The following is a 27,677-nucleotide window of genomic DNA, read 5'->3' as shown; positions in this document are numbered from 1 at the left end:
GGAATCGAACCGGAATCTCCTGCATTGCGGGGATATTCTTTACCAGCTGAGCTACCAGGGCAGCCCATCTATAGTCCTTGAGAAAGAACTAAAGGCGGAGTCTTTACCAACTGAGCTATGAGGGAGGCCCATTGTCAACCAAAAAGTGTCCAGTCACTGAAAGAAGTTTGCTTTTCTAAAGGGTTGCCCACGGCTCAGGGATGATGTCCGTCTCCATGAGGTATCTGTGCTTGGCTGGAGTTGGCACACACCCCTCTCAGCTGGATCCCTAGGCTTCTGGAAGGTGTGACTGAGCACTGCGCCTGGGCAGGAAGTGCAGCCCAGAAGCAGCTCTGCTTTCGGAGGTGGGCCCACTACAAGGGCAAACCCTTTGCTGTGTTTTCCCGGGCACGTGACTTGGAGCTGTCTTCTCACCTGCAGCATTTGGGGACTCCCCCCGCCCCCCATCCCCGCCCCATCTCCAGCAGGAGTATTCCTGGTCCGGCCATTTTCAGTTCCCACATGACAGCCCTGTTCAATCCTTGAGATCATTTAAATGTATTTGTTGGGGGTATTTTCTACAGGTGGTTTCTCTCCACCACTCCCCAGGATGGTTCTCACATTCTAAAGTATTTCATTCTTCTCCAATTTCCAGCATATTTTACACCTTAAGGGCTGGACATGGACCCTCCATTCAACTCTATCTTGAATATTTTCTAGGAACCCCCATTAAAGTAGTGCAGGTAAGCAGACCATGACATGTTGCCGACAGTAACTTCAGAAATGTGACTTGAACTGAGTGTTAAAAAAACTCCAAACCCAACAAGTTGGAAGTAGTAGTTATTCAAACAAATCAGCTCTTTTATTTCCTTTTCAATGGTGCACATCTCAAACTGGTGGAACAGACAGGTAGAAAAATAAGATTATTATAGAAAATTCCACTTTTGAGGTGTATAACAATTTGGAGACTGATCAGTAACCAAGATAACCTCTTTTCAGATGACATAAACACCTCGACAGTCCTGCTCCTGGTCCTATGGTGACACAGATTTAAATCAACATGATATATTAAAAATAGAGGAATATTCCAAAAGGGAAATATAAATAACCTGAAGCATTTCCAGAAATACAAGTGACACGTATGAATTGTGTATTGAAGGATGAAAATCTGAGATACACACATAAAACACATTTTCTAAAGCACTACTTTTAGGACTTTTTTTTTAAAAGAATACAAGGCTTTCAACTCTTTAGCCAAAACATAAACACTGCTAGTGCAGAAAAGTCACCCTTTTTGAGAAAAAATCAGTGGCTGCTTTACATGATTGAACATAGGGATTTTAAACTTTAAGTATATTTAATGGTGCAAATTAACATAGTAGGAAATACATCATTCGAGATCACAAAACTTCATCTTTTATTAGCACATGGTAAATCTCATCCATTTTTCCCCCCTCTCATTATGCTAATTCCAACCCTAAATTTCCAGCCTCATTGATAAGGATGTGTAAAATTATATCCACAGTCAGGAAAAAAAAAATTAAACATTCCAAGTCACCACTAGCAGCAAAGAACACCAAATTGTAAAAGAAACTGGGGTTACCAAAGTTTATTTTTGGTGATTCTCATTACAAGTGAATAGATTCTTAATTAGCTTTGCTTATTTTTCTTTAACTCACAAAGATAATTTTTGAAAAGTTTTCTTAACTCTCACTCAGAAGTGTTACTACCAGAAGGTGAGGTGCAGGTGAAATTTTATTCTAACACATGAAATGAAGCAAGCTAAAACCTTAGTTATATCAGGAAACTTTCAACTACCTCTGCACCTAACATTTAAAAAACCGGAAAAAATAAGCCCTTTTTAGACACTTGTTTCTCATGTAATTCTGATCCATGCGTGCATCATGAATAAAAAAAGTAAAATTATTCCAACCGGAAGGAAGGAAGTTCTATGGAAAAATATCAATGTCAAATTAGGCTAGGTTCCAAAGATTTTCAACATTTCAAGTTTCTTTTTAATGACATCATCAATATGACAGCTGAGTTTGTATTCAAAAATCTATTTTATAAATCTATAATTTGTAATTATATAAGTTATAATTATAAATCTACATTGGCAAAATATTCTACTTATATAGATATGTGTGGGGCACACCTGTGTGTTAGGGCTTCCCAGGGGGCACAGTGGTGAAGAATCCACAGCCAACGCAGGAGACACAGGTTTGATCCCTGGGTCAGGAAGATACCCTGCAGAAGGAAATGGCAACCCCATTCATACTTAATACCAGTAACTAGAGGTTTTGAAGATACACTGCATCACTAGGAGGCCTGGCTTTGCTCTCACGACCACATCCCACAGTGTTGCTGACTTGGGACATCAGGCCATCTCTGCTCGCCCCCGGGAAGGTGTTCTTACCAAGGCTGAAAGCTGGGTTTGTGTACTAGCATCTCCTGAGTCCAGAGCTGCCCGAATTCTGACAAGGATGTGTACGTTCAAAGCCAGTGTGGACCTGTGAGGATGCTGGTGTCCAGGTGCCCTGAGGGAGGTTTCTGCTGACCCCAAGCCTTTCTTCCTGGTCATGTCGCTGACAGCAGGTATCCCTGGAGAAGGAGTGTGCTCATGAAGCTGCAGGATTCTGAGTCAGTGAACTGGCCGGCAGGGCTGGGTTGACATGGCCGGATGCTCAGATCCTAAACTTCACCAGCTCCCTTTGGCTTCAGACTCTTGACCACGTCCCATGAACTTCCTAGGGCATGACCTTGAACCTGCAACCTAAGGATCATGTCCTGCTTGGGAGTTCAGATCTCTCCAGTTGTGTTAGAACAGAGGCGATGGCTCCAAAGCAAGTTTCTCTTTGACAAATTTGTACATCCTGAGAGGTTCCTTTGGAAAATCCCTAAGAAAGTAGGCTGCACCCCAAACTTGGGGGAAATGAGTTTCCTACGACATCCTGGGATGTTCTCAGTTCATCCAGACGTTGGCCATCATCTACTGACCAAGGGATATGACCTCTTATTCCCATTGCCCTTCCCAGGTTCTAGAATTCTCCTAGTCCCAACCAGCACCTACTCCCTGTTCCTTGGATGAACCAGTCTTCACCTGGATCAGGTAATGCCAAGCAAGTGTAAGGGGCCACGTTTTCTGTGTTTCTGTGCTGACATCTAACACATGTTTCCAGTTTGAATGTTCTTGAAATTTGGAGTTTTCAGCTGTGTGAAATAAATGACATCTCCCATGGCTTCAGCAATGTTAAGAGTAAAAGAAATCTGCTGATTCCTGGAACTGAAGCCATTTTCCAAAAGAGCTAATTCCGCTTATTTTGTTAGCATACTTTCGATTGTATTTGTATTTTCCCCTCCTCACTTTCAAAATGTATTTTTCCATCTTGCTATTTAATTGAAAAACTGCCACAAGTTCAAATCTGAAATTCTTAAAACCCACGGAAACTGTACACAACAACTTCTGTTGTGTGGAGTTTTCTTGGCCCCAGAAATCTAAGTGTCTCTTTTGGCAAAACTCATCATTTTACATTTTATGGTTGGTGTTTAGTTGTTTTGCCTAAAAGAGATAACACCCTCAGTGGCAAGTATTCCCTCTGAACAGTTCTGTTATCAACTCTAATAAGTTTATGCAAGAGAAAAATGCACTGGGACTCCACTCTATTATTTGCTTTCTGCTAATAAGGATGAAGTCTGTGAAACTCAATTATTGTTGTTTATGGAACCGGCTGTCAGGCAGTGATTTATTTCTAATGACATCAGGTGACACCAGGCTAGAACTTGGCACTAAACCATGCCTGGCAACTCCCCCAGTGGGGATCTGGTAAGAGGAATTTGACAAATTTCTATTTGAGAGGAGACCCTATTAAATGAAGAAATAGTCCTTCTGCTTCTCTTGAAGGAGATAATGGAATCCCCAAAGCAAAACTGCTTTGCAGAATCTACAGCCCAAAGCTCTGTGAAGTTGTTAATACCTCATTGCTGGGAGTTACTTTCACAGTTTTGAACTGTAACTGACCCCAAATTTATTTCGGACCAAAAAGTCTGCATTTCACAGAAGCAGGTAAGAAAAATCCTTACAAAAGTCTGGGAGAGGGCTGTGTTCAGGGAGACCGTCCCTGTTGTCACACACCAGGAATCTATTTCTTTAACACCAGGTCCCTGTGTTTTGGCTCATAAGAAACACAAAATAGTTCACCATGGTGATCACACACCAGTCGGTTGCAGTTCTTCTAAATTCCAGAGGAAAAAATATAATCAATCCCCATCTCATTGCTATTTTTGATAAACAGTTTCAGGTTCTGAAGACAGGGTTTCATTTCAGGCTTCTGAATAACTCATCAAGAATATAAAGCATCAGCCTATTTAAAAAAATACATTGTTCACGTAAAAACATCCTTTTTCTATCAGAGAGTTGACAAGGTTTTGACAAAAACCTGATGCTAATTTGCATTTTCAGGAGAGGACCATCTTCCAGCCCCTTCCACAGTGTGCTGCCTGATAAAAATGATACCCCCAAAGGGCTGCTATCTCCTTTCCTGTTCAAAGCAAGCCTGCTTGAAGGTTTGCCAAGCGAAGGATCAATTTACATAACTGGAGGAGGTGCATGTCACTAACAGGGTTTTGACTCAAAGTCCAAATTTCAGCAGCAAGGCATGCCAGGAAAACGTCCCAATTTCAATTGTCTATTTCATTCTTGTTGCTAAGTTATGCTTTTGTAATTTCAGTATTTCCATTAAAATGTCACATCCACTGACATCTCAGATGAAAAGGTAGAGGAAATTTGATAGGAAATACACAGCATTATAGCAAACTTCATTCAAACACCCAAGCCTGAAATCTAACTTGCTATTATCAAGTATTCTGGGAACCATGCCTGCTAGTTGGTGGCAGGAGAGACGGTCTCCAGCTCAGAAACCAAACACGGGCAAATGAAACAGAAGATGCCCGAGTAAAGCAATAAGCAGCAGAATTAACCGGGTCGTATATACAATCACCTCCTTTTATTTCAGGAGTTTGGGTTTTTCAGAGCAAGGGGAAGGTACTGTCAAGAGGTGTCACCTTCACGTCCAGGTAAAGTGGACCACCAAATAGGAACCCATGAAAAAGCCAAGAGGGCAAAAAGAGAATTGGACTTCCCAGGGATTTCTATCTCTGAAATGTATTTTGAAATTATTACCTCTCAACTAGCTGAGGCCGGAAATGGCAATGAACTTCTGATGACAATGTCCTGTTCTCATCCCATTTCAAGAGGGCCCCATTCTCACCACAGCCACACCTGAAGGCATCTTAAAGAACACAGAAGATCCATGTTCTAAGATGTAACTCGGTCCTTTGCCACAAGACTGAGTGGCCCTGGGGCCCACTTAGTGTCCGCGAGCACACTAAGACACACATCAATGGCCTTGCATCTCTCTGGCACAGTCGTCTTTGGCAGGGTCATCTATTTCTCAATATGGACGTGACTTGGGGAGACAGTGAACCAGGCAGGTGACTGAAACATCCACAGGAACACGAACAACATCCCAGCCAGAGGCGATGCTTCAGTGAGCCCTTCCGGGTTTGTAGTGTATATCTGACCCACCCCAACAGTGATGCAAAGGGACCCTTGAACTTGGCACACAGCAAGAGAAGATATTGTCTTTAAACCCTTCTTGTAATGACCTCAAGTTAAAGGCTTCTGCTTTTCTTTGCCAAAGTCCTCAAATAAATGCTAGCAAGTGTGGAGTTCCCCAAACAAGGAAACCACCGCACACCTGACTCATCACCAAAGACTGAACATGCCAAAGGGAAGAAGCATGTAGGTCAGCTGCTTGTCGCACCTGGTCAAGCTGTTTCAGCTGGGTGTGCTTGAGCCTTGGCGGTTCTGCGCACAGGAGCTCATGGTTCCAAAGCACAGGAAAAAGTAGAAATTCCCTCACATCCTCGGAGAGCTGGTCAGGGATATGGGCACTGAGCCATGTCTCTATTTCCCAAAAGAATAATCAGCAACCTACCTTCAGGGGAGACCTGGAAAAGAAACAGTTAAGCTATTGAAAGAGAATCTGTTTTTCTCCTTCATACGGTGTTTATTCATTTTGGGTAAGAGTAAGCGTATGTGATGATAACCAGCTCCGTGACAGAACATCTCCAGGCTGATCTGCAGTTCAGCACCTATTGCGTTTCTCCTGCTGGAAAGAGGATTCTTTAGGTGGGGGCAATGGCTGGAACCAGGCTGCCTGTACCCTCAGCAGGCACAGGACCCTGGGCCAAGTGTTGACAGAGGTAGTTTTTACTTTCATACCCATAGTACTATGCAAGTATTGAGTACAAAGAGTAGGCTTCCTTTGCATTTGAAGGCTTTCTGTCTTCAGAAGAAGCTGGTGGAGACTTGAGTGATCATCTCTTCCTAGTAGAGTCCAGCTCGCCTTCAGATCACAGGGAGACCCAGGACTTCCCGGGTGGTGCTAGTGGTAAAGACCCCCCTGCCAATGGAGGAGATGCAAGAGCCGTGAGTTCGATCCCTGGGACAGGAAGATCTCCTGGAGGAAGTCATGGCAACCCACTCCAGTATTCTTGCCTGGGGAACCCCGTGGAGAGAGGAGCCTGGCGGGCGACAGTCCATAGTGTCACCAAGAGTTGGACACAACTGAAGCGACTGAACACGCAGGCAGAGCCCAGAGAGACCCAGAAAAGGGGCCTGATGCTCTCCTTCCAACTCAGAAAGGGGCAGGATGTTTTTTTATCATCAGGCCCCAGACTACTTCTCCCACTGTCATATTGCAAACCTTTTTGTATCACTTTGACGCAGATGGATCCTGGTACAAAATACCCTTAAATGTGATCAATACAAAAAGCTTCCCATTAGCTAAGAAGAGTTATAAAGTATATGCACTTATTTCTCCAGACATAGAAGGGAAAAGAGAACAAGCCAAGGCTTGTGTGGTTTTTTTTTGGGGGGGGTGGGGGGCAGCACACCCAAATAGTTTGGCATAACCAGCTACATAAAGCCTGAAGCCCAATTCACTCTGTTTTGATTAAGAATGAGGTGCTTTTTTATTATCATTTTCCTTGGAAGTAGGGGAGAAAGAGGAAGCTGTAAAGTCAAGAATCAAAATACAGTGAATCTGGAAGGCATCTGGAAGCAAAACAGAGATTTAAGACTAGTGCGCACAGGAAGAAGCCTTGCCTTATAACCCCTGCCTGCTGCACTGAATCATCTTAATTGTCGAGTTCACGGTCACTAGGCTTTTCTCTTCATTTCCAGCGATGCCGTACGAGCGAGGACTCATCGTTGACCACCTCGGGATCTCGGGGGTGATGCCTACACCGGACCGGAAGTAGCAGCAGGGTGATTAAAACGAGAAGGATGACTCCACACACGCTCATGAGAGTATAGGAGACGATCCACAAAACGGGCTCGTTCAACGGCAGGGCAGGGACGCAGTTGCTGGCTATGTCCTCTGTTGAGAAAGGCCCAGAAATTTCAGACACCGGAGCACCTGCGATTTCTGAGGAGACAGAAGGGGGAAAAGCCACAGCTATGAAACGAGCAGTCATCTCTATCACATGACACAAGAGACAACCGTTTGCTTTATCAGCCACAGTCAAGTCACATTGGCTCTCATCTTCCAAAGGCCCCAGAGTCTGAGCGCACACCAGGGAGGTCTCGGTGGCCGTGTGCCTTCAGAGGGTCCAGTCCCCTTCTTGCTGGAGTGACAGTGTGTCTCAAGGTCTGCAGGTGCTGAACCCACATGGCAGAGAGCAATGTGTGGAAGGACACTGAAGCATCAGGTCCTTCACGACAGAACGGAGCACCAGGCAGGTGAGCATGTACCACTCAGAGCCCGCTGGTGAGTTGCGTGGCTGTGTGCCCTCAGTGGAGATAGGCAAGGAAGAGTAAGAAGCATCTAGAACAGAAAACTCAGCTGCACCTGCCAGAATCATGGGGATTTACCCTGTGGAGTCACCCTGAGTTCCTGCTCCGTGGTCGATTCCATAGTAGGTAACATGCCTACATCAGCCTGACCCACACTCCTAACGGGTTCAAAGACCAGCGGGGTCAGCCTGGCCCAGGAGACTTTTCCGCACCCCACACTTGCCCCACACTTAGACTTGTACACATCTCCAGTGTACACAGTGCCCAGAATCAACAGAGGTAAATGAGGGACTTCCCTGGTGGTTCAGTGGTTAAGACTTTGCACTTCCATTGCAGGGGGAGTGGGTTCAATCCCTACTCAGGGAACTAAGATCCCACATGCCTTGAGGTGAAAAAAATAAAATAAAAAGAGTGTTAAATGAGTATACCAGTGGATTTAGGACATAGTTGGTAACAAGGAAAAAAAAAAAAAAACCAAAACAGCTACAATTCTACCCATTACTTTGCAAACTGATTCCTGAAAAGCATTCTCCCTGGAGAAGGACTTCCCAAAGCAGGTTTGGGGATCACTAGTATTTCATTTGTCTGTACTAGACTGATCTGCTCCTTTCCAAGTATAGAATTTACTTGGCATCCCAAGTTTTACTTGGAAAAAGAAAAAGGCCTCATTTAAACTGACTCATTTAAACCCATTTAAACTGACTGCTAAGCATTTAATTTTCCTATAGGTAAAGCCTCAAGATCCTAAGGCCTGCCCAGTAAGATCTTTTTTTACTGAGGGAAGAAAAAGTCAAAACAATAATGGAATCACAGCCTTTAAAGGTATGGTCTAAAGTGAGGGAAAAGACAAATGTGAATAATTTGCAAAGAGGTTGCTTTTTCTTACTACAGATGTGGATTCTGTTAATACGGATCCATGGCTTTTTCTCTTCCCAGGTGGCGCTAGTGGTAAAGAACCTGCCTGCCAATGCAGGAGACATAAGAGATGTAGGTTTGATCCCTGCATTAGGAAGATACCCTGGAAGAGAATATGACAACCCGCTCTGTATTCCTGCCTGGAGAATCCCACGGAAAGAGGAGCCTGGAGGACTATAGTCCACAAGGTCACAGAGAGTTGGACATGACTTAAGTAACTTAGCATGTAGCATGCCTGACTTTTTCTAAAAGTGCTGGGAGAGAAAAGCAAGAAACAGAACGTGCAAACATCTCTGAAGAGAGGGATGCGGACCTTCTGTTCATCTAGACGCTCAAGTGCCTACAGCCATCCTCAGCTAACGACAGAAAGAAAAGTGAAGTGTTAGTCACTCAGTTGTGTCAGACTTTTTGCGACCTGTAGACTGTAGTCCGCCAGGCTCCTCTGTCCATGGGATTCTCCAGGCAAGAATACTGGAGTGAGTTACCATGTTCTCCTCCAGGGATCTTCCTCACCCACGGACTGAACCTGGGTCTCCTGAATGGCAGGCAGATTCTTTACCATCCAAGCCATAGGGAAGCCCTAGAGCATTTAACAAACATTACATAACAAGGGCTTCCCTGATGGCTCAGTGGGTCAAGAATTCACTTACCAAGCAGAAGATGCAAGACACACAGGTTAGATCTCTGGGTCAGGAAGATCCCCTGGAGAAGGAAATGGCAACCCACTCCAGTATTCTTGCCTGAAGAATCCCATGGACAGAGGAGCCTGGTGGGCTACAGTCCATGGGGTCACAAAGAATTGTATACGATGGAGCATACACATTGTTACATAACAAAAATAACCTTTATTACAAAGGGATAGTATGGTAAAAAATTGGAAACTGTAAGTAAACAAGGAAATAAAAACACGCTCAAAATTTACCACTCAGAAATAGCCAATACTGACATTTTTGAATATAATCAAAGGCATCAATTTTTTAAACAAAGACGGAATCATGCTGTTCCATACACTGTATTTTCACTTTATATGTGATATGTCTTTTCATATCATTTAATTTTCAACCATGCTGTTTTTATGATTACACAAAAACCGTATTATAGATGTATCAAATCTGCTTACCAATCTCTGAGTCCATTTAAGTGGTTTTTAATATTTCCACCACTGTGAACACTGACATATGAAACATCATGTACCTAAGTCTTTGCCCTTATTCATAGTTTGTTTCAGAATGAATTAATAAAGTACAACTATGGGTCAAGGTACGCTCACTTTTAGGCATCTAGATATATGCTGACAACATACACACAAGAAAGGCTGAGACTACACACATGCCCATCAACACAAGCTGGGGTGCCGCTTCTCACACTCTTACCAACATCAGCATCTGTAAGGAAGAACGATGGTTCTCAATCCAAAACCATGTCTGTAGTTCTTTGATTACTATTTGGGGGCCCATTTGAAAAATACCCTCATTGACCATTTCTATTATAATTCCTATCTTTTTCTCATGGATTTGTAAGAGTCATGTATATAGTAAAAAACTTTCTTTTGTTGCAAATGTCCTTCCACAGTAGGCCATTTGTCTTTTCAAAGATTCATTTCCTTTATAAATAGAGAAGCTTTAACAAGCAATTATGAGAAAGAAACATGCTTAGTGGAAAGATAATATCTTAATAGAACAAAGCACCAAGAAAAGTCACTTGAAACCACTTCTGTTTCCAGACAAGATGGAAGAGGGACAAGATTTACCCTTCCACTTGAAACAACTAAAATAATAGACCAAAAAAATATGAAAAAGATTCTGAAGATATTAAAATGTGGGTAAAGAGACACAGTAAACCCTGAGGGATGGAAACAGATGGAGCCAGCCTCCCAGGTACCCTTCTTCCTACACTGAGAGAGTTTCTGGGCAGTGGAACAGTCAAGGGTATCACCCAAGTTGGGGGGACAGAGGCAGAAACCCAGAGAAGCAAAGGCTCTTGGGGTTTGCAGGTAGCAAGATGCAGAGGAGAGACTGAAACCCCACACATCCCCAGAGGACTTCCCCGGAGCCGTCAGCCCAGCGCTGACCTTAAAATGAATGAGGGCCAGTGAAAGGATGAAAAGAAACTGTGCTTGGAGCTCACACAAGAATCATGTGAGCTCACACAACAATAATAATTCTTATGCTCACATAAGAATAATGACTGTGGCCAGTTATTTCCTGTTTAACTGCTTCCCATAGTGAAAAACAAAAACCCAGAAAAACTCACTCTTTAAGGGTATTTAAAGAGTACTAAAGGTCTTTCCTTTGTAGTAGGAAAGATTATCCCTAGACTAACACTACTCTGATGCCTCTGATAAAGCTTAAAAGCAAGACAAAAAAGGATCAAACTCTTTATGAGGAAATTAATTGTGACCCAGAACAAATCTCAAGAGTATTTTAAAGAACACAAAAGTATTCAGCACCCAACAGGGTAAAATTCACAATGTTTGTCATCTAATACAAAATTACCAAGGTGCAAAGAAACAGAAAAATTCATAACAGGGAAAAATTAATAAATTAAACTTTAGGAAGAAATAACACAGGTGATAGGATTATTAGAAATTATATTAAGTCAGTTATTATTACTCTATTCTACTTAGGAAATGATAGACAAAATATTCAGTTCAGTTCAGTTCAGTCGCTCAGTCGTGTCTGACTCTTTGCGACCCCATGAATCACAGCACGCCAGGCCTTCCTGTCCATCACCAACTCCCGGAGTTCACCCAAACTCATGTCCATCGAGTTGGTGATGCCATCCAGCCATCTCATCCTCTGTCGTCCCCTTCTCCTCCTGCCCCCAATCCTTCCCAGCATCAGAGTCTTTTCCAATGAGTCAACTCTTCGCATGAGGTGGCCAAAGTATTGGAGTTTCAGCTTCAGCATCAGTCCTTCCAAAGAAGACCCAGGACTGATCTCTTAGTCACATTAAATAGAGACATGTGCTCAGTTGTGTCCACCTCTTTTGTGACCCCATGGACTATAACCACCAGGCTCCTCCGTCCATGGGATTCTCCAGGCAAAAATACTAGAGTGGGTTGCCATTTCCTTCTCCAGGGAATCGTCCCAACCCAGGGATCGAACCCACGTCTCCTGTGTCTCCTACATTGGCAGGCAGATTCTTTACCACTGTGCCACCTGGGAAGTCCTAAAATACAAACTATAAAAAAGACATAAATCAAACTTCTAGGGATTAGAAACTACATTACATGAGATGAAAAATATACTGGATGGTGTTAATAGCAGGTTACACATTGGGAAAAAAAAGATAAGTGAACTTGAAAACACAGCAATATGAATGACTAAAATGAAACAAAGTAAAATACTGAAAAAAAATAGAAAATCAGTCACCTGTGCAACCACCCAAATAAGAGGAGAGGATGGGAGGCAGAAAGAGTATATGAAGCAATAGGAACCAAAAATTTTCCAAACGGGATAAAAACTATAAACCCACTGATCCAAGAGACTCAGAAAACCCCAAGTACAAGAAACATGAATACACTAGTGAATTGCTGATAACCAGTGTTAAAGAGAAAATCTTTAAAGAAGAGAGGAAAAGAAATATTATGTACCAAGCAACAAAGAAAAGGATTGTAGATGATTTCATGTCAGAAACTATACAAGCTCTAAGTGGAGTGATATCTTTAGAGTACCAAGGGGAGAAACCCAGCCAGCCTAGAATTCTATCCCAAACAAAAGTATTTATGAAAAGTGAAGATAAAGCAGTGTTTTCAGACATATACAAGCTGAAAGAATTTATCATAAGCAGACATACACACACATACACTCATGTATTCATATTGAAATATTATTCAGTCTTGGACATCTTGCCATCTGAGCAACATGGATGAGCCTGGAGAATACTGCTAAGTGGAATAAGCCAGGCACAGAAGGACAAACACGGCACGATCCACCTACATATGAAATCTAGAAAAAGTCAAACATAGATTCAGAGAGTACAACAGCGGTTGCTGGGGGCTGGGGGTACAGGTAAGGGGAGATACTGGTTAAGGGAGGCAAAGTTTTAGTTATGCAAGATGAGTAAGTCTGGGATTTAAGGTACAGCATGGTGACTGTAGTTAACAGTACTGTAGACTTGAAATTTGCTAAGAGGGTATACTTAAGTATTCTTACTACCAGCAAAAAAAAAAGGAAAAAAGGATTATGTGAGATGATGGATATGTCAACTACTTTGAGTAATCATTTTACAGTGGGTTCCTCGGGAGCTCAGTGGTATAAAAACAGCAACAAAAAAACCTGCCTGCCAATGCAGGAGATGTGGGTTCGAGCCCTGGGTTGGAAAGGCCCCTGGAGGAGGGCATGGCAACCCACTCCAGTATTCTTTCCTGGAGAATCTCCATGGACAGAGGAGCCTCGCGGGCTACAGTCCATGGGGTCACAAAGCGTTGGACATGACTGAGCAACTAAACAACAATAAATCATTTTACAATGTACACGCATATCAAAGCATCAAGTTGTACACCTTAAATATACATAGCTTTTATTTGTCAATTGTACCTCGATAAAACTGAAAAAAAGAAAGAAAGCATTACCTCAGATCTGAACTATCAAATGCACTAAAGGAAACCCTTCCAGCAGAAGAAAAATGAGATCAGGTAGAAACAGGGGTTTACACACAGAAATGAACACTAGAAATGGTAACTATGTAGGCAATTGTAAAATCTTTATTTCTAACTTTAAATATTTAAAAAGATAACTGACTGATTCAAGCAAAAGTAATCACAATGTACTACAATCTCCAATTGGAGAATGTACACAATCTCCAACGCAGGAGACATAAGAGATGTGGGTTCGATCCCTGGGTCGGGAAGAACCCCTGGAAGAGGACACGGCAACCCACTCCAGTATCCTTGCCTGGGAAATCCCATGGACAGAGGAGCCGGTGGGCTACAGTCCATAGGGTCACACAGAGTTGGACACAACTGAAGTGACTTAGCATTCAGGCACAGGAGATTTGTAAAATATACGTGATAGTAATATTCTAGAAAGGACAGAGGCAAGAAAGGGAAGGGCGGTTTGTAGGTTTGTTTACTACAGGAAGCGGTAGGCATGATAAAGTAAATGGATACTATAAACCCTAGAGCCACTAAAATAACACAGCCAAGAGTCATAGCTAGTAAACTAGCCGAGGAGATAAAAATACTCAATTCAAGAGAAGATGGAAAAAGAGAAAAAAGGAACAGCTGAGACAGAGAAAACACATAGCAAGACTACAGACTCAAATCCAACCGTATCAATCATCTCATGAAATATAAATAGTCTACACTAGGGGTTTGTGAACTTTTTTCATAAAGACCAGACTGTAAACATGTTAATTTTTGGGGTCACACATGGTTTCTATCACATATTCCTTCTGATTTTTTAACAACCATTTGACAATGTAAAAACCATTCTTAGTTCACGGGCCATATGGAAGCAGGTCACATGCCAGATTTAGCTAGTGGCTGGTGTTTGCTGAGGTCTGGTCGAAGCACTGCAGTTAAAAATTGGGGACTGTCAAACTGGATAAAAAGCAAGACCCAACTATATGCTACCTACAAGAAACCCACTTTAAATGTTACTACTCAATTATGTTGAAAGTCATAGGATTTAAAAAGATGTATCGTGCCAACGCTCATAAAAAGAAGCCCAGAGTACATATAATAATATCAGACAGGAGATCCAGAGCAGAGTACTATCAGATAAATACAGTAATTTCATAATGATAAAATGTTCAGTTCATAAACATGGCATAATACTAGATGTTTTTATACCTAATAACAGAATTTCAAAATACATAAAATAAGAATGGTAAAAGTATAAGGAGGAAGAAACAATTTTACAAAGAGAGTAAGAGATTTCAAATTCTTTTTCTTAAAAATAGATAGAAAATAACAAAGGACATAGATGACCTGAACAATTCTCTCACCTAACTTAACAATTATAGAATACTCCACCCACACAACAGAACATACAGTTTTCAAGAGCACTTGGAATATTTACCAAGATAGACTATTTCCTGGGCCACAATACAACTTTCAATACATTGAAAAGGAGTCAACTTATAGTAAGTGTGCTCTCTGGCAATGGTGGAACTAGACTTAGCAACTGAAAGATGACTGGAAAATCCCTAAATATTTGGAAACATTTCTAAAACTATAAAATGCTTAGAAAAAACATAGGAGGAAATCTTCATATCATCAAGTGGAGCAAAAAATTTCTTAGCTATAACACCAAAATACACAATTTATAAAAGAAAAACATCAATTGAGTCTTATTTCATAAAAATTAAGAATATGTCCTCTTCGAAAGACAATGTTAAGAGGCTGAAAATATTGGGAGAGAATATTTGCAAGTCCCATTTTTGACAAGAGATTTGCATTCTGAATATAAAAAATTCTGACTCAAAAATAAGAAAACAAGTGTGTGTGCTAAGTTGCTTCAGCATGACTCTGCGACCCTATGGCCTGTAGCCTGCCAGCCTCCTCTGTCCATGGGACTCTCCAGGCAAGAATATTGGAGTGGGTTGCCATGCCTTCCTCCAGGGCATCTTCCTGACCCAGGGATCTAACCTGAGTCTTTTTATCTCCTATGACGGCAGGCGGTTCTTTACACTAGCACCACCTGGGAAGCCCAAGAAAACAGCAACTTAGTATAAACATGGGCAAGAAAACCAGAAAAGATACTTCACCAAAGAAGATGCTGCTGCTGCTAAGTCGTTTCAGGCGTGTGCGACCTCATAGACGGCAGCCCACTAGGCTCCTCTGTCCCTGGGATTCTCCAGGCAAGAACACTGGATTGGGTTGCCATTTCCTTCTCCAATGCATGAAAGTGAAAAGTGAAAGTGAAGTTGCTCAGTCGTGCCAGACTCTTAGCGACCCCACGGACTGCAGGCTACCAGGCTCCTCTGTCCATGGGATTTTCCAGGCAAGAGTACTGGAGTGGGGTGCCATTGCCTTCTCCGAAGAAGATGGGTGAATGGCAAATAAGCACATGAAAAGATGGGAAAGCCTATTAGCCATTAGGGAAAGGCAAATTTAAACCACAATAAGACACCACTACCTACCTACTAGGGGCTTCCCCAGTAGCTCAGTGGTAAAGAATCCACCTGCAATGCAGGAAACATGGATTTGACCCTTAGGTTGGGAAGATCTTCTGGAGCAGGACTAAACAACAGCAGCAGCTACCTATTAGAATGGAAAAGACTGGCCATATCAAATGCTGATGAGTATGTAGATGCACTGAAACACTCAATCACAGCTGGTGGGAATGGAAAATGATGCAGTCAACTCTGAAAAACAGTTTGGCGATTTCTTAGGAAGAAAATCACGTCCCCTTGATACGACTCAGCCATTCCACTTCTAGGCATTTATTCAGGAGAAATGAAAATTATGTCCAAGGACTTCAACACTAATTTTCAGAGCAACTTAATTTATAACAGCCCCCAAACCCAGAAATAACCCAAATATCAAAAGGTGAAAGGGGGTAAACCAATTATATCTGTGCAACTGAGTAGGCTGCAGTCCAGGGGGTCGCTAAGAGTTGGACACGACTGAGCGACTTCACTTTCACTTTCATGCATTGAAGAAGGAAATGGCAACCCACTCCAGTGTTCTCGCCTGGAGAATCCCAGGGACGGGGAGCCTGGCAGGCTGCCGTCTATGGGGTCACACAGAGTTGGACACGGCTGAAGCGACTTAGCAGCAGCAGCAACTGAGTACTGCACAGCATAAAAGTGAATGAACTAGTGATACATGAAACAAAAAGAAGTCAATCTTAAAACAATTACGCTGAGTGAAAGAAGCCAGGCAAAAAGGAATGCATGCTATGATTCATTTATATGAAATTCTAACAAGGGAAAAGGAATCTGTAGTGACAGAAGGCAGAGCAGGGGCTATCTGGGGTTGGGGTTGGGGGCAGCAAGGTCTAGGGGGTAGATAGAAAAGTACAAGGAAATTTGGGGGCTTGATGGAAATATTTATCATCTTATGTAAAACTTTTCAAATTGTACCCTATAATGTGAACGGCTCATTTCATATCTCAACAACATTTTTAAAAAATCAAAAGAACAAGGCAGTCAAAAAATGCATCAAAGAATAACAGATGTGAAAATGATTGCATTCAGGATGAAAAAGAAAAAACAAAACCAACCCCAGATCTGTTAGGTTGCTAGCAATTGATTTTAGCATTGTTCTTTAAGTGTAATGCCCAAGCTTATACACTTTTTCATATCACACACACACCTTCCTAGACTTATGATGGGGTTACATCGCAATAAAAGCATGGTGAGTTGAAAATATCACTAAATCAAAAATGCATTTAATACACCTAACCTACTGAACACCCTGGCTTAGCCTGGACTATCTTAACTGAGCTCAAAACACCTACATTTGCCTACAGGTGCGCAAAATCAGGGCTTCCACTTGGCTCAGTGGTGAAAATCCACCTGCCGTGTAGGAGACCTGGGTTTGATCCCTGGTTCAAAAAGATCCCCTGGAGGAGGAAATGGCAACCGACTCCAGTATTCATGCCTGGGAAATCCCATGGACAGAGGAGCCTGGTGGGCTATAGTCTACGGGGTTGCGAGAGTCGGACACAACTTAAAGGCTGAGCATGTACACATGGGCAAAATCATCTGAGACAAACCCTATTTTATAACACTGGGTTGAATCTCTCCTGTAATTTATTGAATACTGTATTGAAAGTGGAAAACAGCACCTGTGGGTACCGAGTAGTTCTAAGGATATCGGTTATTTACACTTGTGATCACCTGGCTGACTGGGAGCTGTGGCTGCCACAGCCCAGCACCCCACAAGCATCGGACCACGTATCGCCAGTTCAGTGAAGGATCCAAATTCACACCTCGAAGTAAACTTTTTACTGAATGCATATGGCTTTCACACCATTATAAAGTCAAAAAATCTCAAGTCAAACCATCGTTTAAGTCTAGGACCATCTGTACATATATATAAATACAATAAAAATAGTAAAAAAAAATCATCCAACTTTCTTTAATGTACGTGTGTCGTTCTTATAATCAGGAAAGTTATGTATCTTTTAAAAAGTTTTTGAGAACTAGCACCCATTTAAGGTTGTCAGACATAATGTATCATCTGGAGACACCAGACTTCTCATTTGCTAACTAGCTACTCAACATGAAGGGCTTTCCAGGTGGTAAAGAACTTGCCTGCTAATGCAGATGTTAAAGATGCAGGTTTGATCCCTGAGTTGGGAAGATCCCCTGGAAGAGGAAATGGCAACCCACTCCAGTATTCTTGCCTGGAGAATCCCATGGACAGAGGAGCCTGGTGGGCTATAGTCCATGGGATCACAAAGAGCTGGACATGATTGAGCATCTGACCATAGCACTCAACACTAAAGGAAAGTTGATTTTCAATTACATCTGGGGCTTCCCTGGTGGTCCATTGGTGACCTGCCAATCTGCCTGCCAATCCAGGGAACATGGGTTTGATTCCTGATCTGGGAAGATCCCACATGCTGTGGGGCAACTAAACCCACACACCACAACTACTGAGCCAGTGCCCTAAACCTATGCTCCAGAACAAGAGAAGCCACCGCAATGGAAAGCTCGCACACTGCCACTAGGGAGTAGCCTCTGCTTGCTGCAACTAGAGAAAGCCTGTGTGTAGCAGCTAAGACCTAGTGCAGTCAAAAATTATTATTTATTTAAAAATAAATGAATAATAAATAAACAACATCTAGAGGATATTTTCTAGAAATGCCACTCACAGAAAAGCCTGCACATATATTCAGTTCAGTTCAGTTCAGTTCAGTTGCTTAGTCGTGTCCGACTCCTTGCACATATATTACACATACTATTAATTCTTTGGTCTCAGAACTTTTAACTTCATTTGTTGTTTAGTCGCTAAGTCGTGTCCAGCTCTTTGTAACCCCTGGAATGCAGCATGCCAGGCTTCCCTGTCTTTCACTGTCTTCCGGAGTTTGCTCAAACTCCATGTCCACCAAGTCAGTGGTGCCATCCAACCATCTCATCCTCTGCCACCCACTTCTCCTCTTGCCCTCAATCTTTCCCAGTATCAGGGTCTTTTCCAATGAGTCGACTCTGCATCAGGTGGCCAAAGTATTGGAGCTTCAGCATCAGTCCTTCCAAAGAATATTCAGGGTTGATTTCCTTTAGGATTGACTGGTTTGATGTCCTGAGAAGCCATAGTATACTGTAGCTAAAAGCATGGTCCCTGGGGTTCAAATCCTACTTGTCACTTATGAGCTGTGTCATTTTGGTCAAGTTATTTAACTTCAGTGCCCTGCAGTTTCCCATCCGTAAAGAGAAGATAATAACAGCACAGTCCTTGTTGTGTGGGTAATCAAGTGAACAGGAGTTAAGTACTTAGCATGGTGCCTGGAGTAAGGCCAATGTTTACAGAATGTCAGCTGTTAACACACTGTTATTCTAAATCCTTTCACCAAAGTCTTGGGTTAAAATTTTAATCATGCATTTTTCATCTTATCGCCTAGGAGGTGAGGACCTAGTTGATAATGAATGTCTGAAGAAGATATCTCCTTTACCAACTATAACATTTATCATGGTCAGGTCCTTTCCATCATAGTGTACAAAACAAAGTGACTTGTCCCCTTTGATGGATGGATTAGTCAGTACTGAGATGCGTTCTGAGTGGACATGGTTTACTAGAAAAGTGTCCTGGGTTACAGGACAGGTGTAATGGATTTGGTACCACCTTGCTCTGCAACTACCTGAAGTCATTTACTATCCCGAAGCCTCGTTGTTGTTTTCTGTAAAGTGAGGAAGCAGGGCTGCCTAATCTATGTCTTTGGGGGCCCTTGGCTTTGGCATCATTTGGTTGTACTCTAAGTAAATGTCAGAGGCGTATCTCTGAGACTCTGTTCTTAACAGCTAACTTTCCTATTTTTAAACATGAACCAGAAGATCCAATTTCAACCTGCAGCAAAGAAAATTCACAGTGAAACGACTGCCACAATCCATGATGTGTCTCAGATTTTCTAAGCTGAAATCTATACAGCTCTTGGGTGGTAAATGTCTCAATCTATAAAAAGAGATGGGTGGTATTTCAGAAGCTTTGGATACATTAAGAGAAAGTTGTCAATTTTAGCACTTTATTATTTTCCTAGCTTTAGGACACTTGGCCCAGGCAACAGAGAGGCAGTTCAAAGTATTGCAGTGCCTCATACCTATTCCAGGCACGGGAGACTGTGCTGAAGACCCCGGTTGGCCCGCTCCATGATTCACTGTGACTCCTGCCTTGTTTATCTGATCTGAGACTAGAATAGTGACTATCCGTAGGAGTGGAGGGTGAGTCGAGGAGAAGCAGGGGCAGCAGAACAGAAGCATCTTGGGGTCTTTTTCCAAAATACCCATCACCCTCCCACCCACCACCATTCTGATACAGCGTGGCTACAGACAGAGGTGAGGCTATGGAGCATGCATATTTTAAAAAGCTCCCCAAGAGGTTATAATCCAAGAGCTCCTACTCACTGCTCTCCTTCCTGCCTCAGCCCATCCCTTATACAGAAGTCTAATCCCAGAAACTAAGTGGTGTTTGACAAACACAGATTATTATGAAAACCAAAATAAGACCCAGGGCAGGGGAAAGGGGAGTTCCCAAAGATTTTTCAAGTGCTGGTTGATGCAAAGGTAGAACTTTCTCCTGCCATAACATAGAAATGAGAATAAAACAATGCTCAATTTAAAATATGCAGCTGAAGTCAGAAACAGACCCTAGTGCTGCAGTTTCAATACCCAGAAAGTAGGGGGCAGGGTGGTGGTGGTGGTGCCTGATGCCAGCACCAAGGAGAGATGTACTAGAGCTGAGATGCCAGTGAAAGTCTGGCCCATCGGTACAGGGAGCCAGAAAATCTCTAACAATAAGTAAGCCTGACTCTCTCTGAGGTTTGAGAAGGGGTAGAAGTTGAAGGGAAGAGAGATTCTTCCATGAGAAATGGAACCTCCAAATCAGTACCTCAAGCATGGCTGACATATAAATTTATACAACTTGGTATAGAAACCCTATATTTGGTTTGAAAACACCCAACAGAAAAATGCAAAATTGCTTTATAGGAACATTTTTACAAACCAAAGTGCACTGAAGTCTCTCAGATGGGAAAATAAAAGCACTTTCACCAAAGATGAACTTCCCTGGTGGCTCAGACGATAAAGCATCTGCCTATAATATGGGAGACCCGGGTTTGATCCCTGGGTCAGGAAGATCCTCTGGAGAAGGAAATGACAACCCACTCCAGTACTCTTGCCGGGAAAATCCCATGGACGGAGGAGCATGGTAGGCTACAGTCCATGGGGTCACAAAAAGTTGGACACGACTGAGTGACTTCACTTTTCACTTTCACCAAAGATAAGTTCACAACAAAAAAATTACGAACCAAGTGAGAAAACAAATCCACCATGAGAGAACAGTCAGCAGACACGAAACAGGGAGATGAGCTCCCCTTCAACGTTAGAAAATACAGCGATCTGCTTAAATTATACAATAGCTGCATTTAAAGGGATTAAAAGCTCACTAAAACATCAACAAGATTATTTTTTTAACTGAACAAACTGATTCAAAAGTTTATAAAGGAAAAGAAAATTAAGAATAGCAGAGAAGTTTTGAAAAAAAGAACAAAAGGAAAAATAATACTCTACAACATATCAACTGAACAAAATAGTAAGTCCAGAAATAAATATATATTTCTCAAGTATTTATTTGAATTTGGTATGCAATAATAGTGGGACTTCAAATTAGTCAAGAAGAGATAGATCATTTGATAAATGTTATAGAAACAATCTGGTAGTCATCTTGGGGGAAGATATTTAATCTATACATTCTATGCCAGGGGAAACCAGATGTAAAAGTACTTAACTCACAGAATAATTTTAGTGAGGGAGATAATTTGAAATGGAACATTAAGCCCAAGAACCTTAGAGCAAAAGACTGATATACTTAAATGCATAAAAGTAAATAGTTTTTACACTAAAATTCATCAGAAGCAAAGTTTAAGAATAATTTACAATTGAGATATGAATTTTAGTGTTTTTCGCCCCGTCCAGACAAATGTACACATAAAGAGCTCTTACAAATTAACACAAAAAACTAAAAACCCAACAAAAAACAAATGGGGAAAAGATCAGCATAGATAGTTCACAGAAAATGAAAAACAAATGCCTTTAGATACATAAAAAGAAACTCAACCTCACCTATATAAAGCAATACAATTAAAACTACACTGAGATAATCTTTTCCACCCATCAGATTGGCAAAATTCCCCAAGGTCACCATGTTGGTGAGTCTGACTGGAGAAACAGGCCATCACATACATTGCTAGAGAACTACTATAGCCAGGTATAAACAAGCATAACCTGTTAGGAAAGCAATGTGACAACATCCATCAAGATTACAAATGCTACACCCTTCAACCCAGTAATTTTACTTCTAGTAATCCAACCTGGAGGTATACTTTCTTATGTGTGAATAGACATATATAAATGGTGTTCATTGTAGCATCATTGTAACAACAAAAGTTTAGAAATAATCTAAATATCTATCAATAAGGATTAAACAAATTAGGAAACACCCATACAACAGATCATGATGCTCAAAAATTAATAATAAGGGAAGATTTTATGTACTCTATATGATTGACTTTGGGCTTCCCTGGTGGCTCAGACAGTAAAGAGTCTGCCTGCAATGCAGGAGACCCGGGTTCAGTCCCTGGGTTGGGAAGATCCCCTGGCAGAAGAAATGGCAACCCACTTCAGTATTCTTGCCTGGAAAAATCCCATGGAGGTAGGAGCCTGGTGGGCTACAGTCCAAGGGGTAGCAAAGAGCTGGACACGACTGAGTGACTCATTGGATTGGACAGAAAAGTAAACTAGTACATTTGAGAAAATACAAAATAGCATTTCTGGAAATGAAATATACAGTCAATGTAGTTAAAAACTTACAGAATAGGTTAAACAGATTAAACACAGCTGAAGAGAGAACGAGGCTAATACAAGATGTATCTCAGGAGCCCACACAGAACTCAGCAAAGATGAGGAGAGAAAAATATGAATAAAAGGTCAAGGGATATGTAGGAAATAATGAGAAATCCCAAAATTTATTTTATAGAAGACTAGAAGAAAATAGGAAGAATGGATATGAGGCAATAGTGGAAGAGATATTACTGAGAATTTTCTAGGGTTGATGATGAAAAACATAAATTATCAGAATCAGAGAGTACAATGAGTTTTAGCAAGCTAATAAAATAACCTACATCTAGATATATCATGGTGAAAACTCAGAACACCAAAAATATAAAATTAAAAGAACTCTCAACATTGTCCAGGGAGAAAGAAAAGATTACCCTTCAAGATGTAACAATGGAAACGCACTGCCAATTATGATGGCAGGAGCATAATGAATAGCATCTTCAGAACACAAAGGGAAAACGGTCAACCTAAATTCCATACGTAGCTAAATTATGATTCAAGAAATGGTGAGGACTTCCCTGCTGGTGCAGCGGATGAGAATCTACCTGCAAATAAAGAGGACATGGGTTCAATCCGTGGTCCAGGAAGATTCCACATGCCACGGGGCAACCCAGCCCGTGCACCACAACTTCTGCATCTATGCTCTACAGCCTGCGAGCCACGACTACTAAGCCTGTGTGCAGTAAGTACGACAGCCCAAGCACCCTAGATGTGCACAGCGTAACTACTGAACCCACGTGCTCAGCTGTCGAAGCCCGCGTGCCTACAGCCTGTGCTCCCCGATAAGAGAAGCCACCGCAGTGAGAAGCCTGTACACTCCAACTAGGGAAAGCCCGTGGTCCAGGGCAACCAAAAATAAATAAATGAAATTATTAAAAAAAAATAGAAATGGTGAAATAAAATATACCTTTCACAAATTTTAATGAAAGAAATCCTAAAGTACATTCTTCAGTGAAAAGAAAAACGCTAGGGTTGCAGAGTTGGACATGACTGAACGACTTCGCTTTTAGTGTTACACTGAGTGGAAAGATGACCATTTGCTTACCCATTCTCTTTTGTAGGAGGCTGTTCTTAGTTAGAAGGAAATGATAGTTTTATGGAATGACTAAATGAATGCAGTACTTTGGTCGGTTTTATGAATAAAGCTATTTCTGGTCGTCTTTGAGTGGACATACATCTTTCTTTCTCCTAAGATGAAATTGTTGAGTCATTGAGTAGGAGTCTGTTTAACATTAGTAGAAATGTTAAACCACCATTGTCAAGTGGTTTCTTTCATTCATACTAAACTACTGGAAACCCTTAACTGAGGATTAGTAGGGAATTCCACAAACCTATCCCAAATATTATGCTCAATGGTAAAAAATAATAATTACTCCCATTAAATTAAGGAAAAATATTCATTACCATTTCTATTCAATATTGCCTTTAAAAGCATCACAAAATAAAAACAAAATATAAAAGATTAGAAATGATAAAAATGTACTATTTGAAGATCATATAACTTTTCAAAGAAAATCCAAGTGACTCTAATAACTATTTTAAAAAAGGAGAATCCAGCAAGGTGGCTTAATAGAAGACTGATATACAAAAAAAATTGAATGCTTGTATACCAAACAACCCATTAGAATGTACATTTTTAAATAATCTCATAGCAATAGAGAGGTAATAAGTATATATGTTAAGACTTGTTTAGAGAAAACTACTGAGCATTGGTGTAAGACATGAAAGATTACCTAAACAAATGGGATTTAGCACATTTATGGGGAAATGACTCATACAGTAAAGATTTGATTTCTTCTTAAGTTAACCTACAAATTCAGTATGGTTCTGACCAAAATCTTGGTATGATTCTTCAGAGATTTTGACAAATAAAACAACAAAGGTAGACGGTACAATTTTAAAGAAGAATAAGGAGAAAGAGTCGAACCCCTACAAGACAGTGAGTCTTCTTTTAACTACAGGAATTAAAACCGTATGTTATAGCACAAGAATACAAAACTGCCCCTACTGGGACAGAACAGAATTCTCAGAAATAGACCCAGATATATATACATGGCAAAGATGCTATTAATGTTTAGTAGGTACCTTGCAAAACATATTTAACCTGAATCTAATCAAGCCTTTAGACTGAAGTTCAAGTATACAGGAAATTTGAATATGATGTCAAACAAACATTAAATGATACCATCAAGAAATACTCCAATAAATTTGAGTATGATCCATTCTATAAAACAACTGGCCTTCAAATGGGGAAACTGGACTATGGTTTAGATATTACATGATATTAGGTAAGTACTGTTACATTTTAGGTTTCATATTGATATGATTATGTAGGAGGATATACTTATTTTTGAGATGAATAATGAAATATTTAGGGGTGAAATACCAAAACATTGCAACTTATTTGCAAATGGTTCAGCAAACCATGCTGCGAAGTCACTTCAGTCGTGTCCGACTCTGTGCGACCCCATAGATGGCAGCCCACCAGGCTCCCCGTCCCTGGGATTCTCCAGGCAAGAACACTGGAGTGGGGTGCCATTTCCTTCTCCAATGCATGAAAGTGAAAAGTGATAGTGAAGTCGCTCAGTCATGTCCAACCCTCAGCGACCCCATGGACTGCAGACTTCCAGGCTCCTCCATCCATGGGATTTTCCAGGCAAGAGTACTGGAGTGGGTTGCCATTGCCTTCTCCCAGCAAACCATACATACACACATATACACATATACCAATATGTGGCAAAATGTTAAAATTAAATCCAGATGGTTGGTATGCAGAACATTATTTTATTACTTTTACTCTTTTTGTATATTGAAAATTTTCACAGTGAAATATTGAAAAAACTGTTTGGAAAAGCATATAAGCAAAAAATGATGCTGAGAAAATTCAATGGCCTCAGAAAAATTAGATTCCTACTTCACATTTTAGAAGAAGATGAAACAAAAGTATATCATATCTTTAGAAGAAAAATAATTTCTATTTTTTTAGAGCAAGAAAGAATTTCTCAAAAAAGGTACAGAATAAGAGCCTTAAAAAGGGATTAATAAATTCTATTTCACTAATTAAAAAGCATAAATAAAAGAGACCAAACCCAAGAAAAGCCAGAGGGATTAGGAGAAAATAATTGCCATGCACATAACCCAGAAAAATAGCTTCTCGAATATAGAAAGAACTTAGGCATGTCAATAAAAACTAAATAGAGAAATGTGCACAAATTGCTACCAGAAAAATTCACTATCAGATAAAAAGGTTAAACAGTCCATAGACATATCAAAAGTTATGTAATTTTAGGAGGAGTTAATTTAAATGTGACACTATTTCACATACGTATTGACAAAAATAAAACGAAATGAATATGGTAATATTTTGACAGAATGAAAATTCTTGTATAACTCTAGTAGTCCAGCTGCTGCAAAGAAAAATATGATAGCACCCAGTAATCCTGAAGGCTGGCATACAAGTCACCTACAAATTCCATTTACAGAAGGTCTCATTCATGTGCACAAAGTTCTGAAATATCAGAAACAACCCAAGGGTTAATCAAGGTAGGACTGGCTAAATGATCTGGGTATACTCATATAATTGGAAACTGCACAGCAGTCACAATGAATGACCTGTACTCATTCAAACTGGAAAATCTAGCAAACATGATCAGAGAAAGCATTGGCACCCCACTCCAGTACTCTTGCCTGGAAAATCTCATGGATGGAGGAGCCTGGTAGGCTGCAGTCCCTGGGGTCGCGAAGAGTCGGACAGGACTGAGCGGCTTCACTTTCACTTTTCATTTTCATGCATTGGAGAAGGAAATGGCAACCCACTCCAGTGTTCTTGCCTGGAGAATCCCAGGGACGGGGGAGCCTAGTGGGCTGCCGTCTATGGGGTCGCACAGAGTTGGACATGACTGAAGTGACTTAGCAGCAGCAGCAGGCAGCTTCTAGGCTTCCCTGGTAGCTCAGATGGTAACGAATCTTTCTGCAATGCAAGACACCTGGGTTTGATCCCTGGGTCAGGAAGATTCCCTGGAGAAGGGAATGGCAACCCACTCCAGTATTCTTGGAGAAGGAATTCAAGGGATTAGATCTGATAGATAGAGTACCTGAAGAACTATGGATAGAGGTTCGTGACATTGTACAGGAGGGGGTGATCAAAACCATTCCCACGGGGGAAAAATGCAAAAAGGCAAAATGGTTGTTTAAGGAGGCCTTACAAATAGCTGAGAAAAGAAGAGAAGTGAAAGGCAAAGGAGAAAAGGAGAGATACATCCATCTGAATGCAGAGTTCCAAAGAATAGCAAGGAGAGATAAGGAAGCCTTCCTAAATGATCAATACAAAGAAGTAGAGGAAAACAACAGAGTGGGAAAGACTAGAGATCTCTTCAAGAAAATTAGAGATACCGAAGGAACATTTCACGCAAAGATGGGCACAACAAAGGACAGAAATGGTAGGACATAACAGAAGCAGAAGATATTAAGAAGAGGTGGCAAGAATACACAGAAGAACTATAGAAAAAAAGATCTTCACTACCCAGATAATCACGATGGTGTGATCACTCACCTAGAGCAAGATTCCTGGAATGTGAAGTCAAGTGGGCCTTAGTAAGCATCACTATGAACAAAGCTAGTGGAGGTGATGGAATTCCAGTTGAGCTATTTCAAATCCTGAAAGATGATGCTGTGAAAGTGCTGCACTCAATATGCCAGTAAATCTGGAAAACTCAGCAGTGGCCACAGGACTGGAAAAGGTCAGTTTTCATTCCAATCCCAAAGAAAGGCAATGCCAAAGAATGCTCAGACTACCACACAGTTGTACTCATCTCACATACTAGCAAAGTAATGCTCAAAATTCTCCAAGCCAGGCTTCAAAAGTATGTGACACATGAACTTCCAGATGTTCAGGTTGGATTTAGAAAAGGTAGAGGAA

General features: G+C 41.2%; 1 protein-coding gene and 1 non-coding gene across 2 annotated transcripts in view; one reads left to right on the top strand and one right to left on the bottom strand.

The window, feature by feature from the left end:
- Nucleotides 1-806: 806 nt before the first annotated feature.
- Nucleotides 807-27,677, bottom strand: part of BACE2 (beta-secretase 2) — a 111,816-nt gene continuing 84,945 nt past the window's right edge. The window contains exon 9 of the mRNA XM_061422046.1: nucleotides 807-7,469. Within this exon, the coding sequence (XP_061278030.1) occupies nucleotides 7,216-7,469 (254 nt within the window). The 3' untranslated portion in view covers nucleotides 807-7,215. The remainder of the gene's footprint in view (nucleotides 7,470-27,677) is intronic.
- On the top strand, nucleotides 8,131-8,203 carry TRNAG-UCC (transfer RNA glycine (anticodon UCC)). The gene has a single exon. It is a non-coding gene; the product is annotated as a tRNA-Gly (tRNA).

Source organism: Bos javanicus, chromosome 1 (genome assembly GCF_032452875.1).
Source record: "Bos javanicus breed banteng chromosome 1, ARS-OSU_banteng_1.0, whole genome shotgun sequence".
In the NCBI taxonomy this organism is placed as follows: Eukaryota; Metazoa; Chordata; class Mammalia; order Artiodactyla; family Bovidae; genus Bos; species Bos javanicus.
Note: the sequence above shows the minus strand (reverse complement) of the source record. Positions and strands in the feature narration are given on the sequence as shown.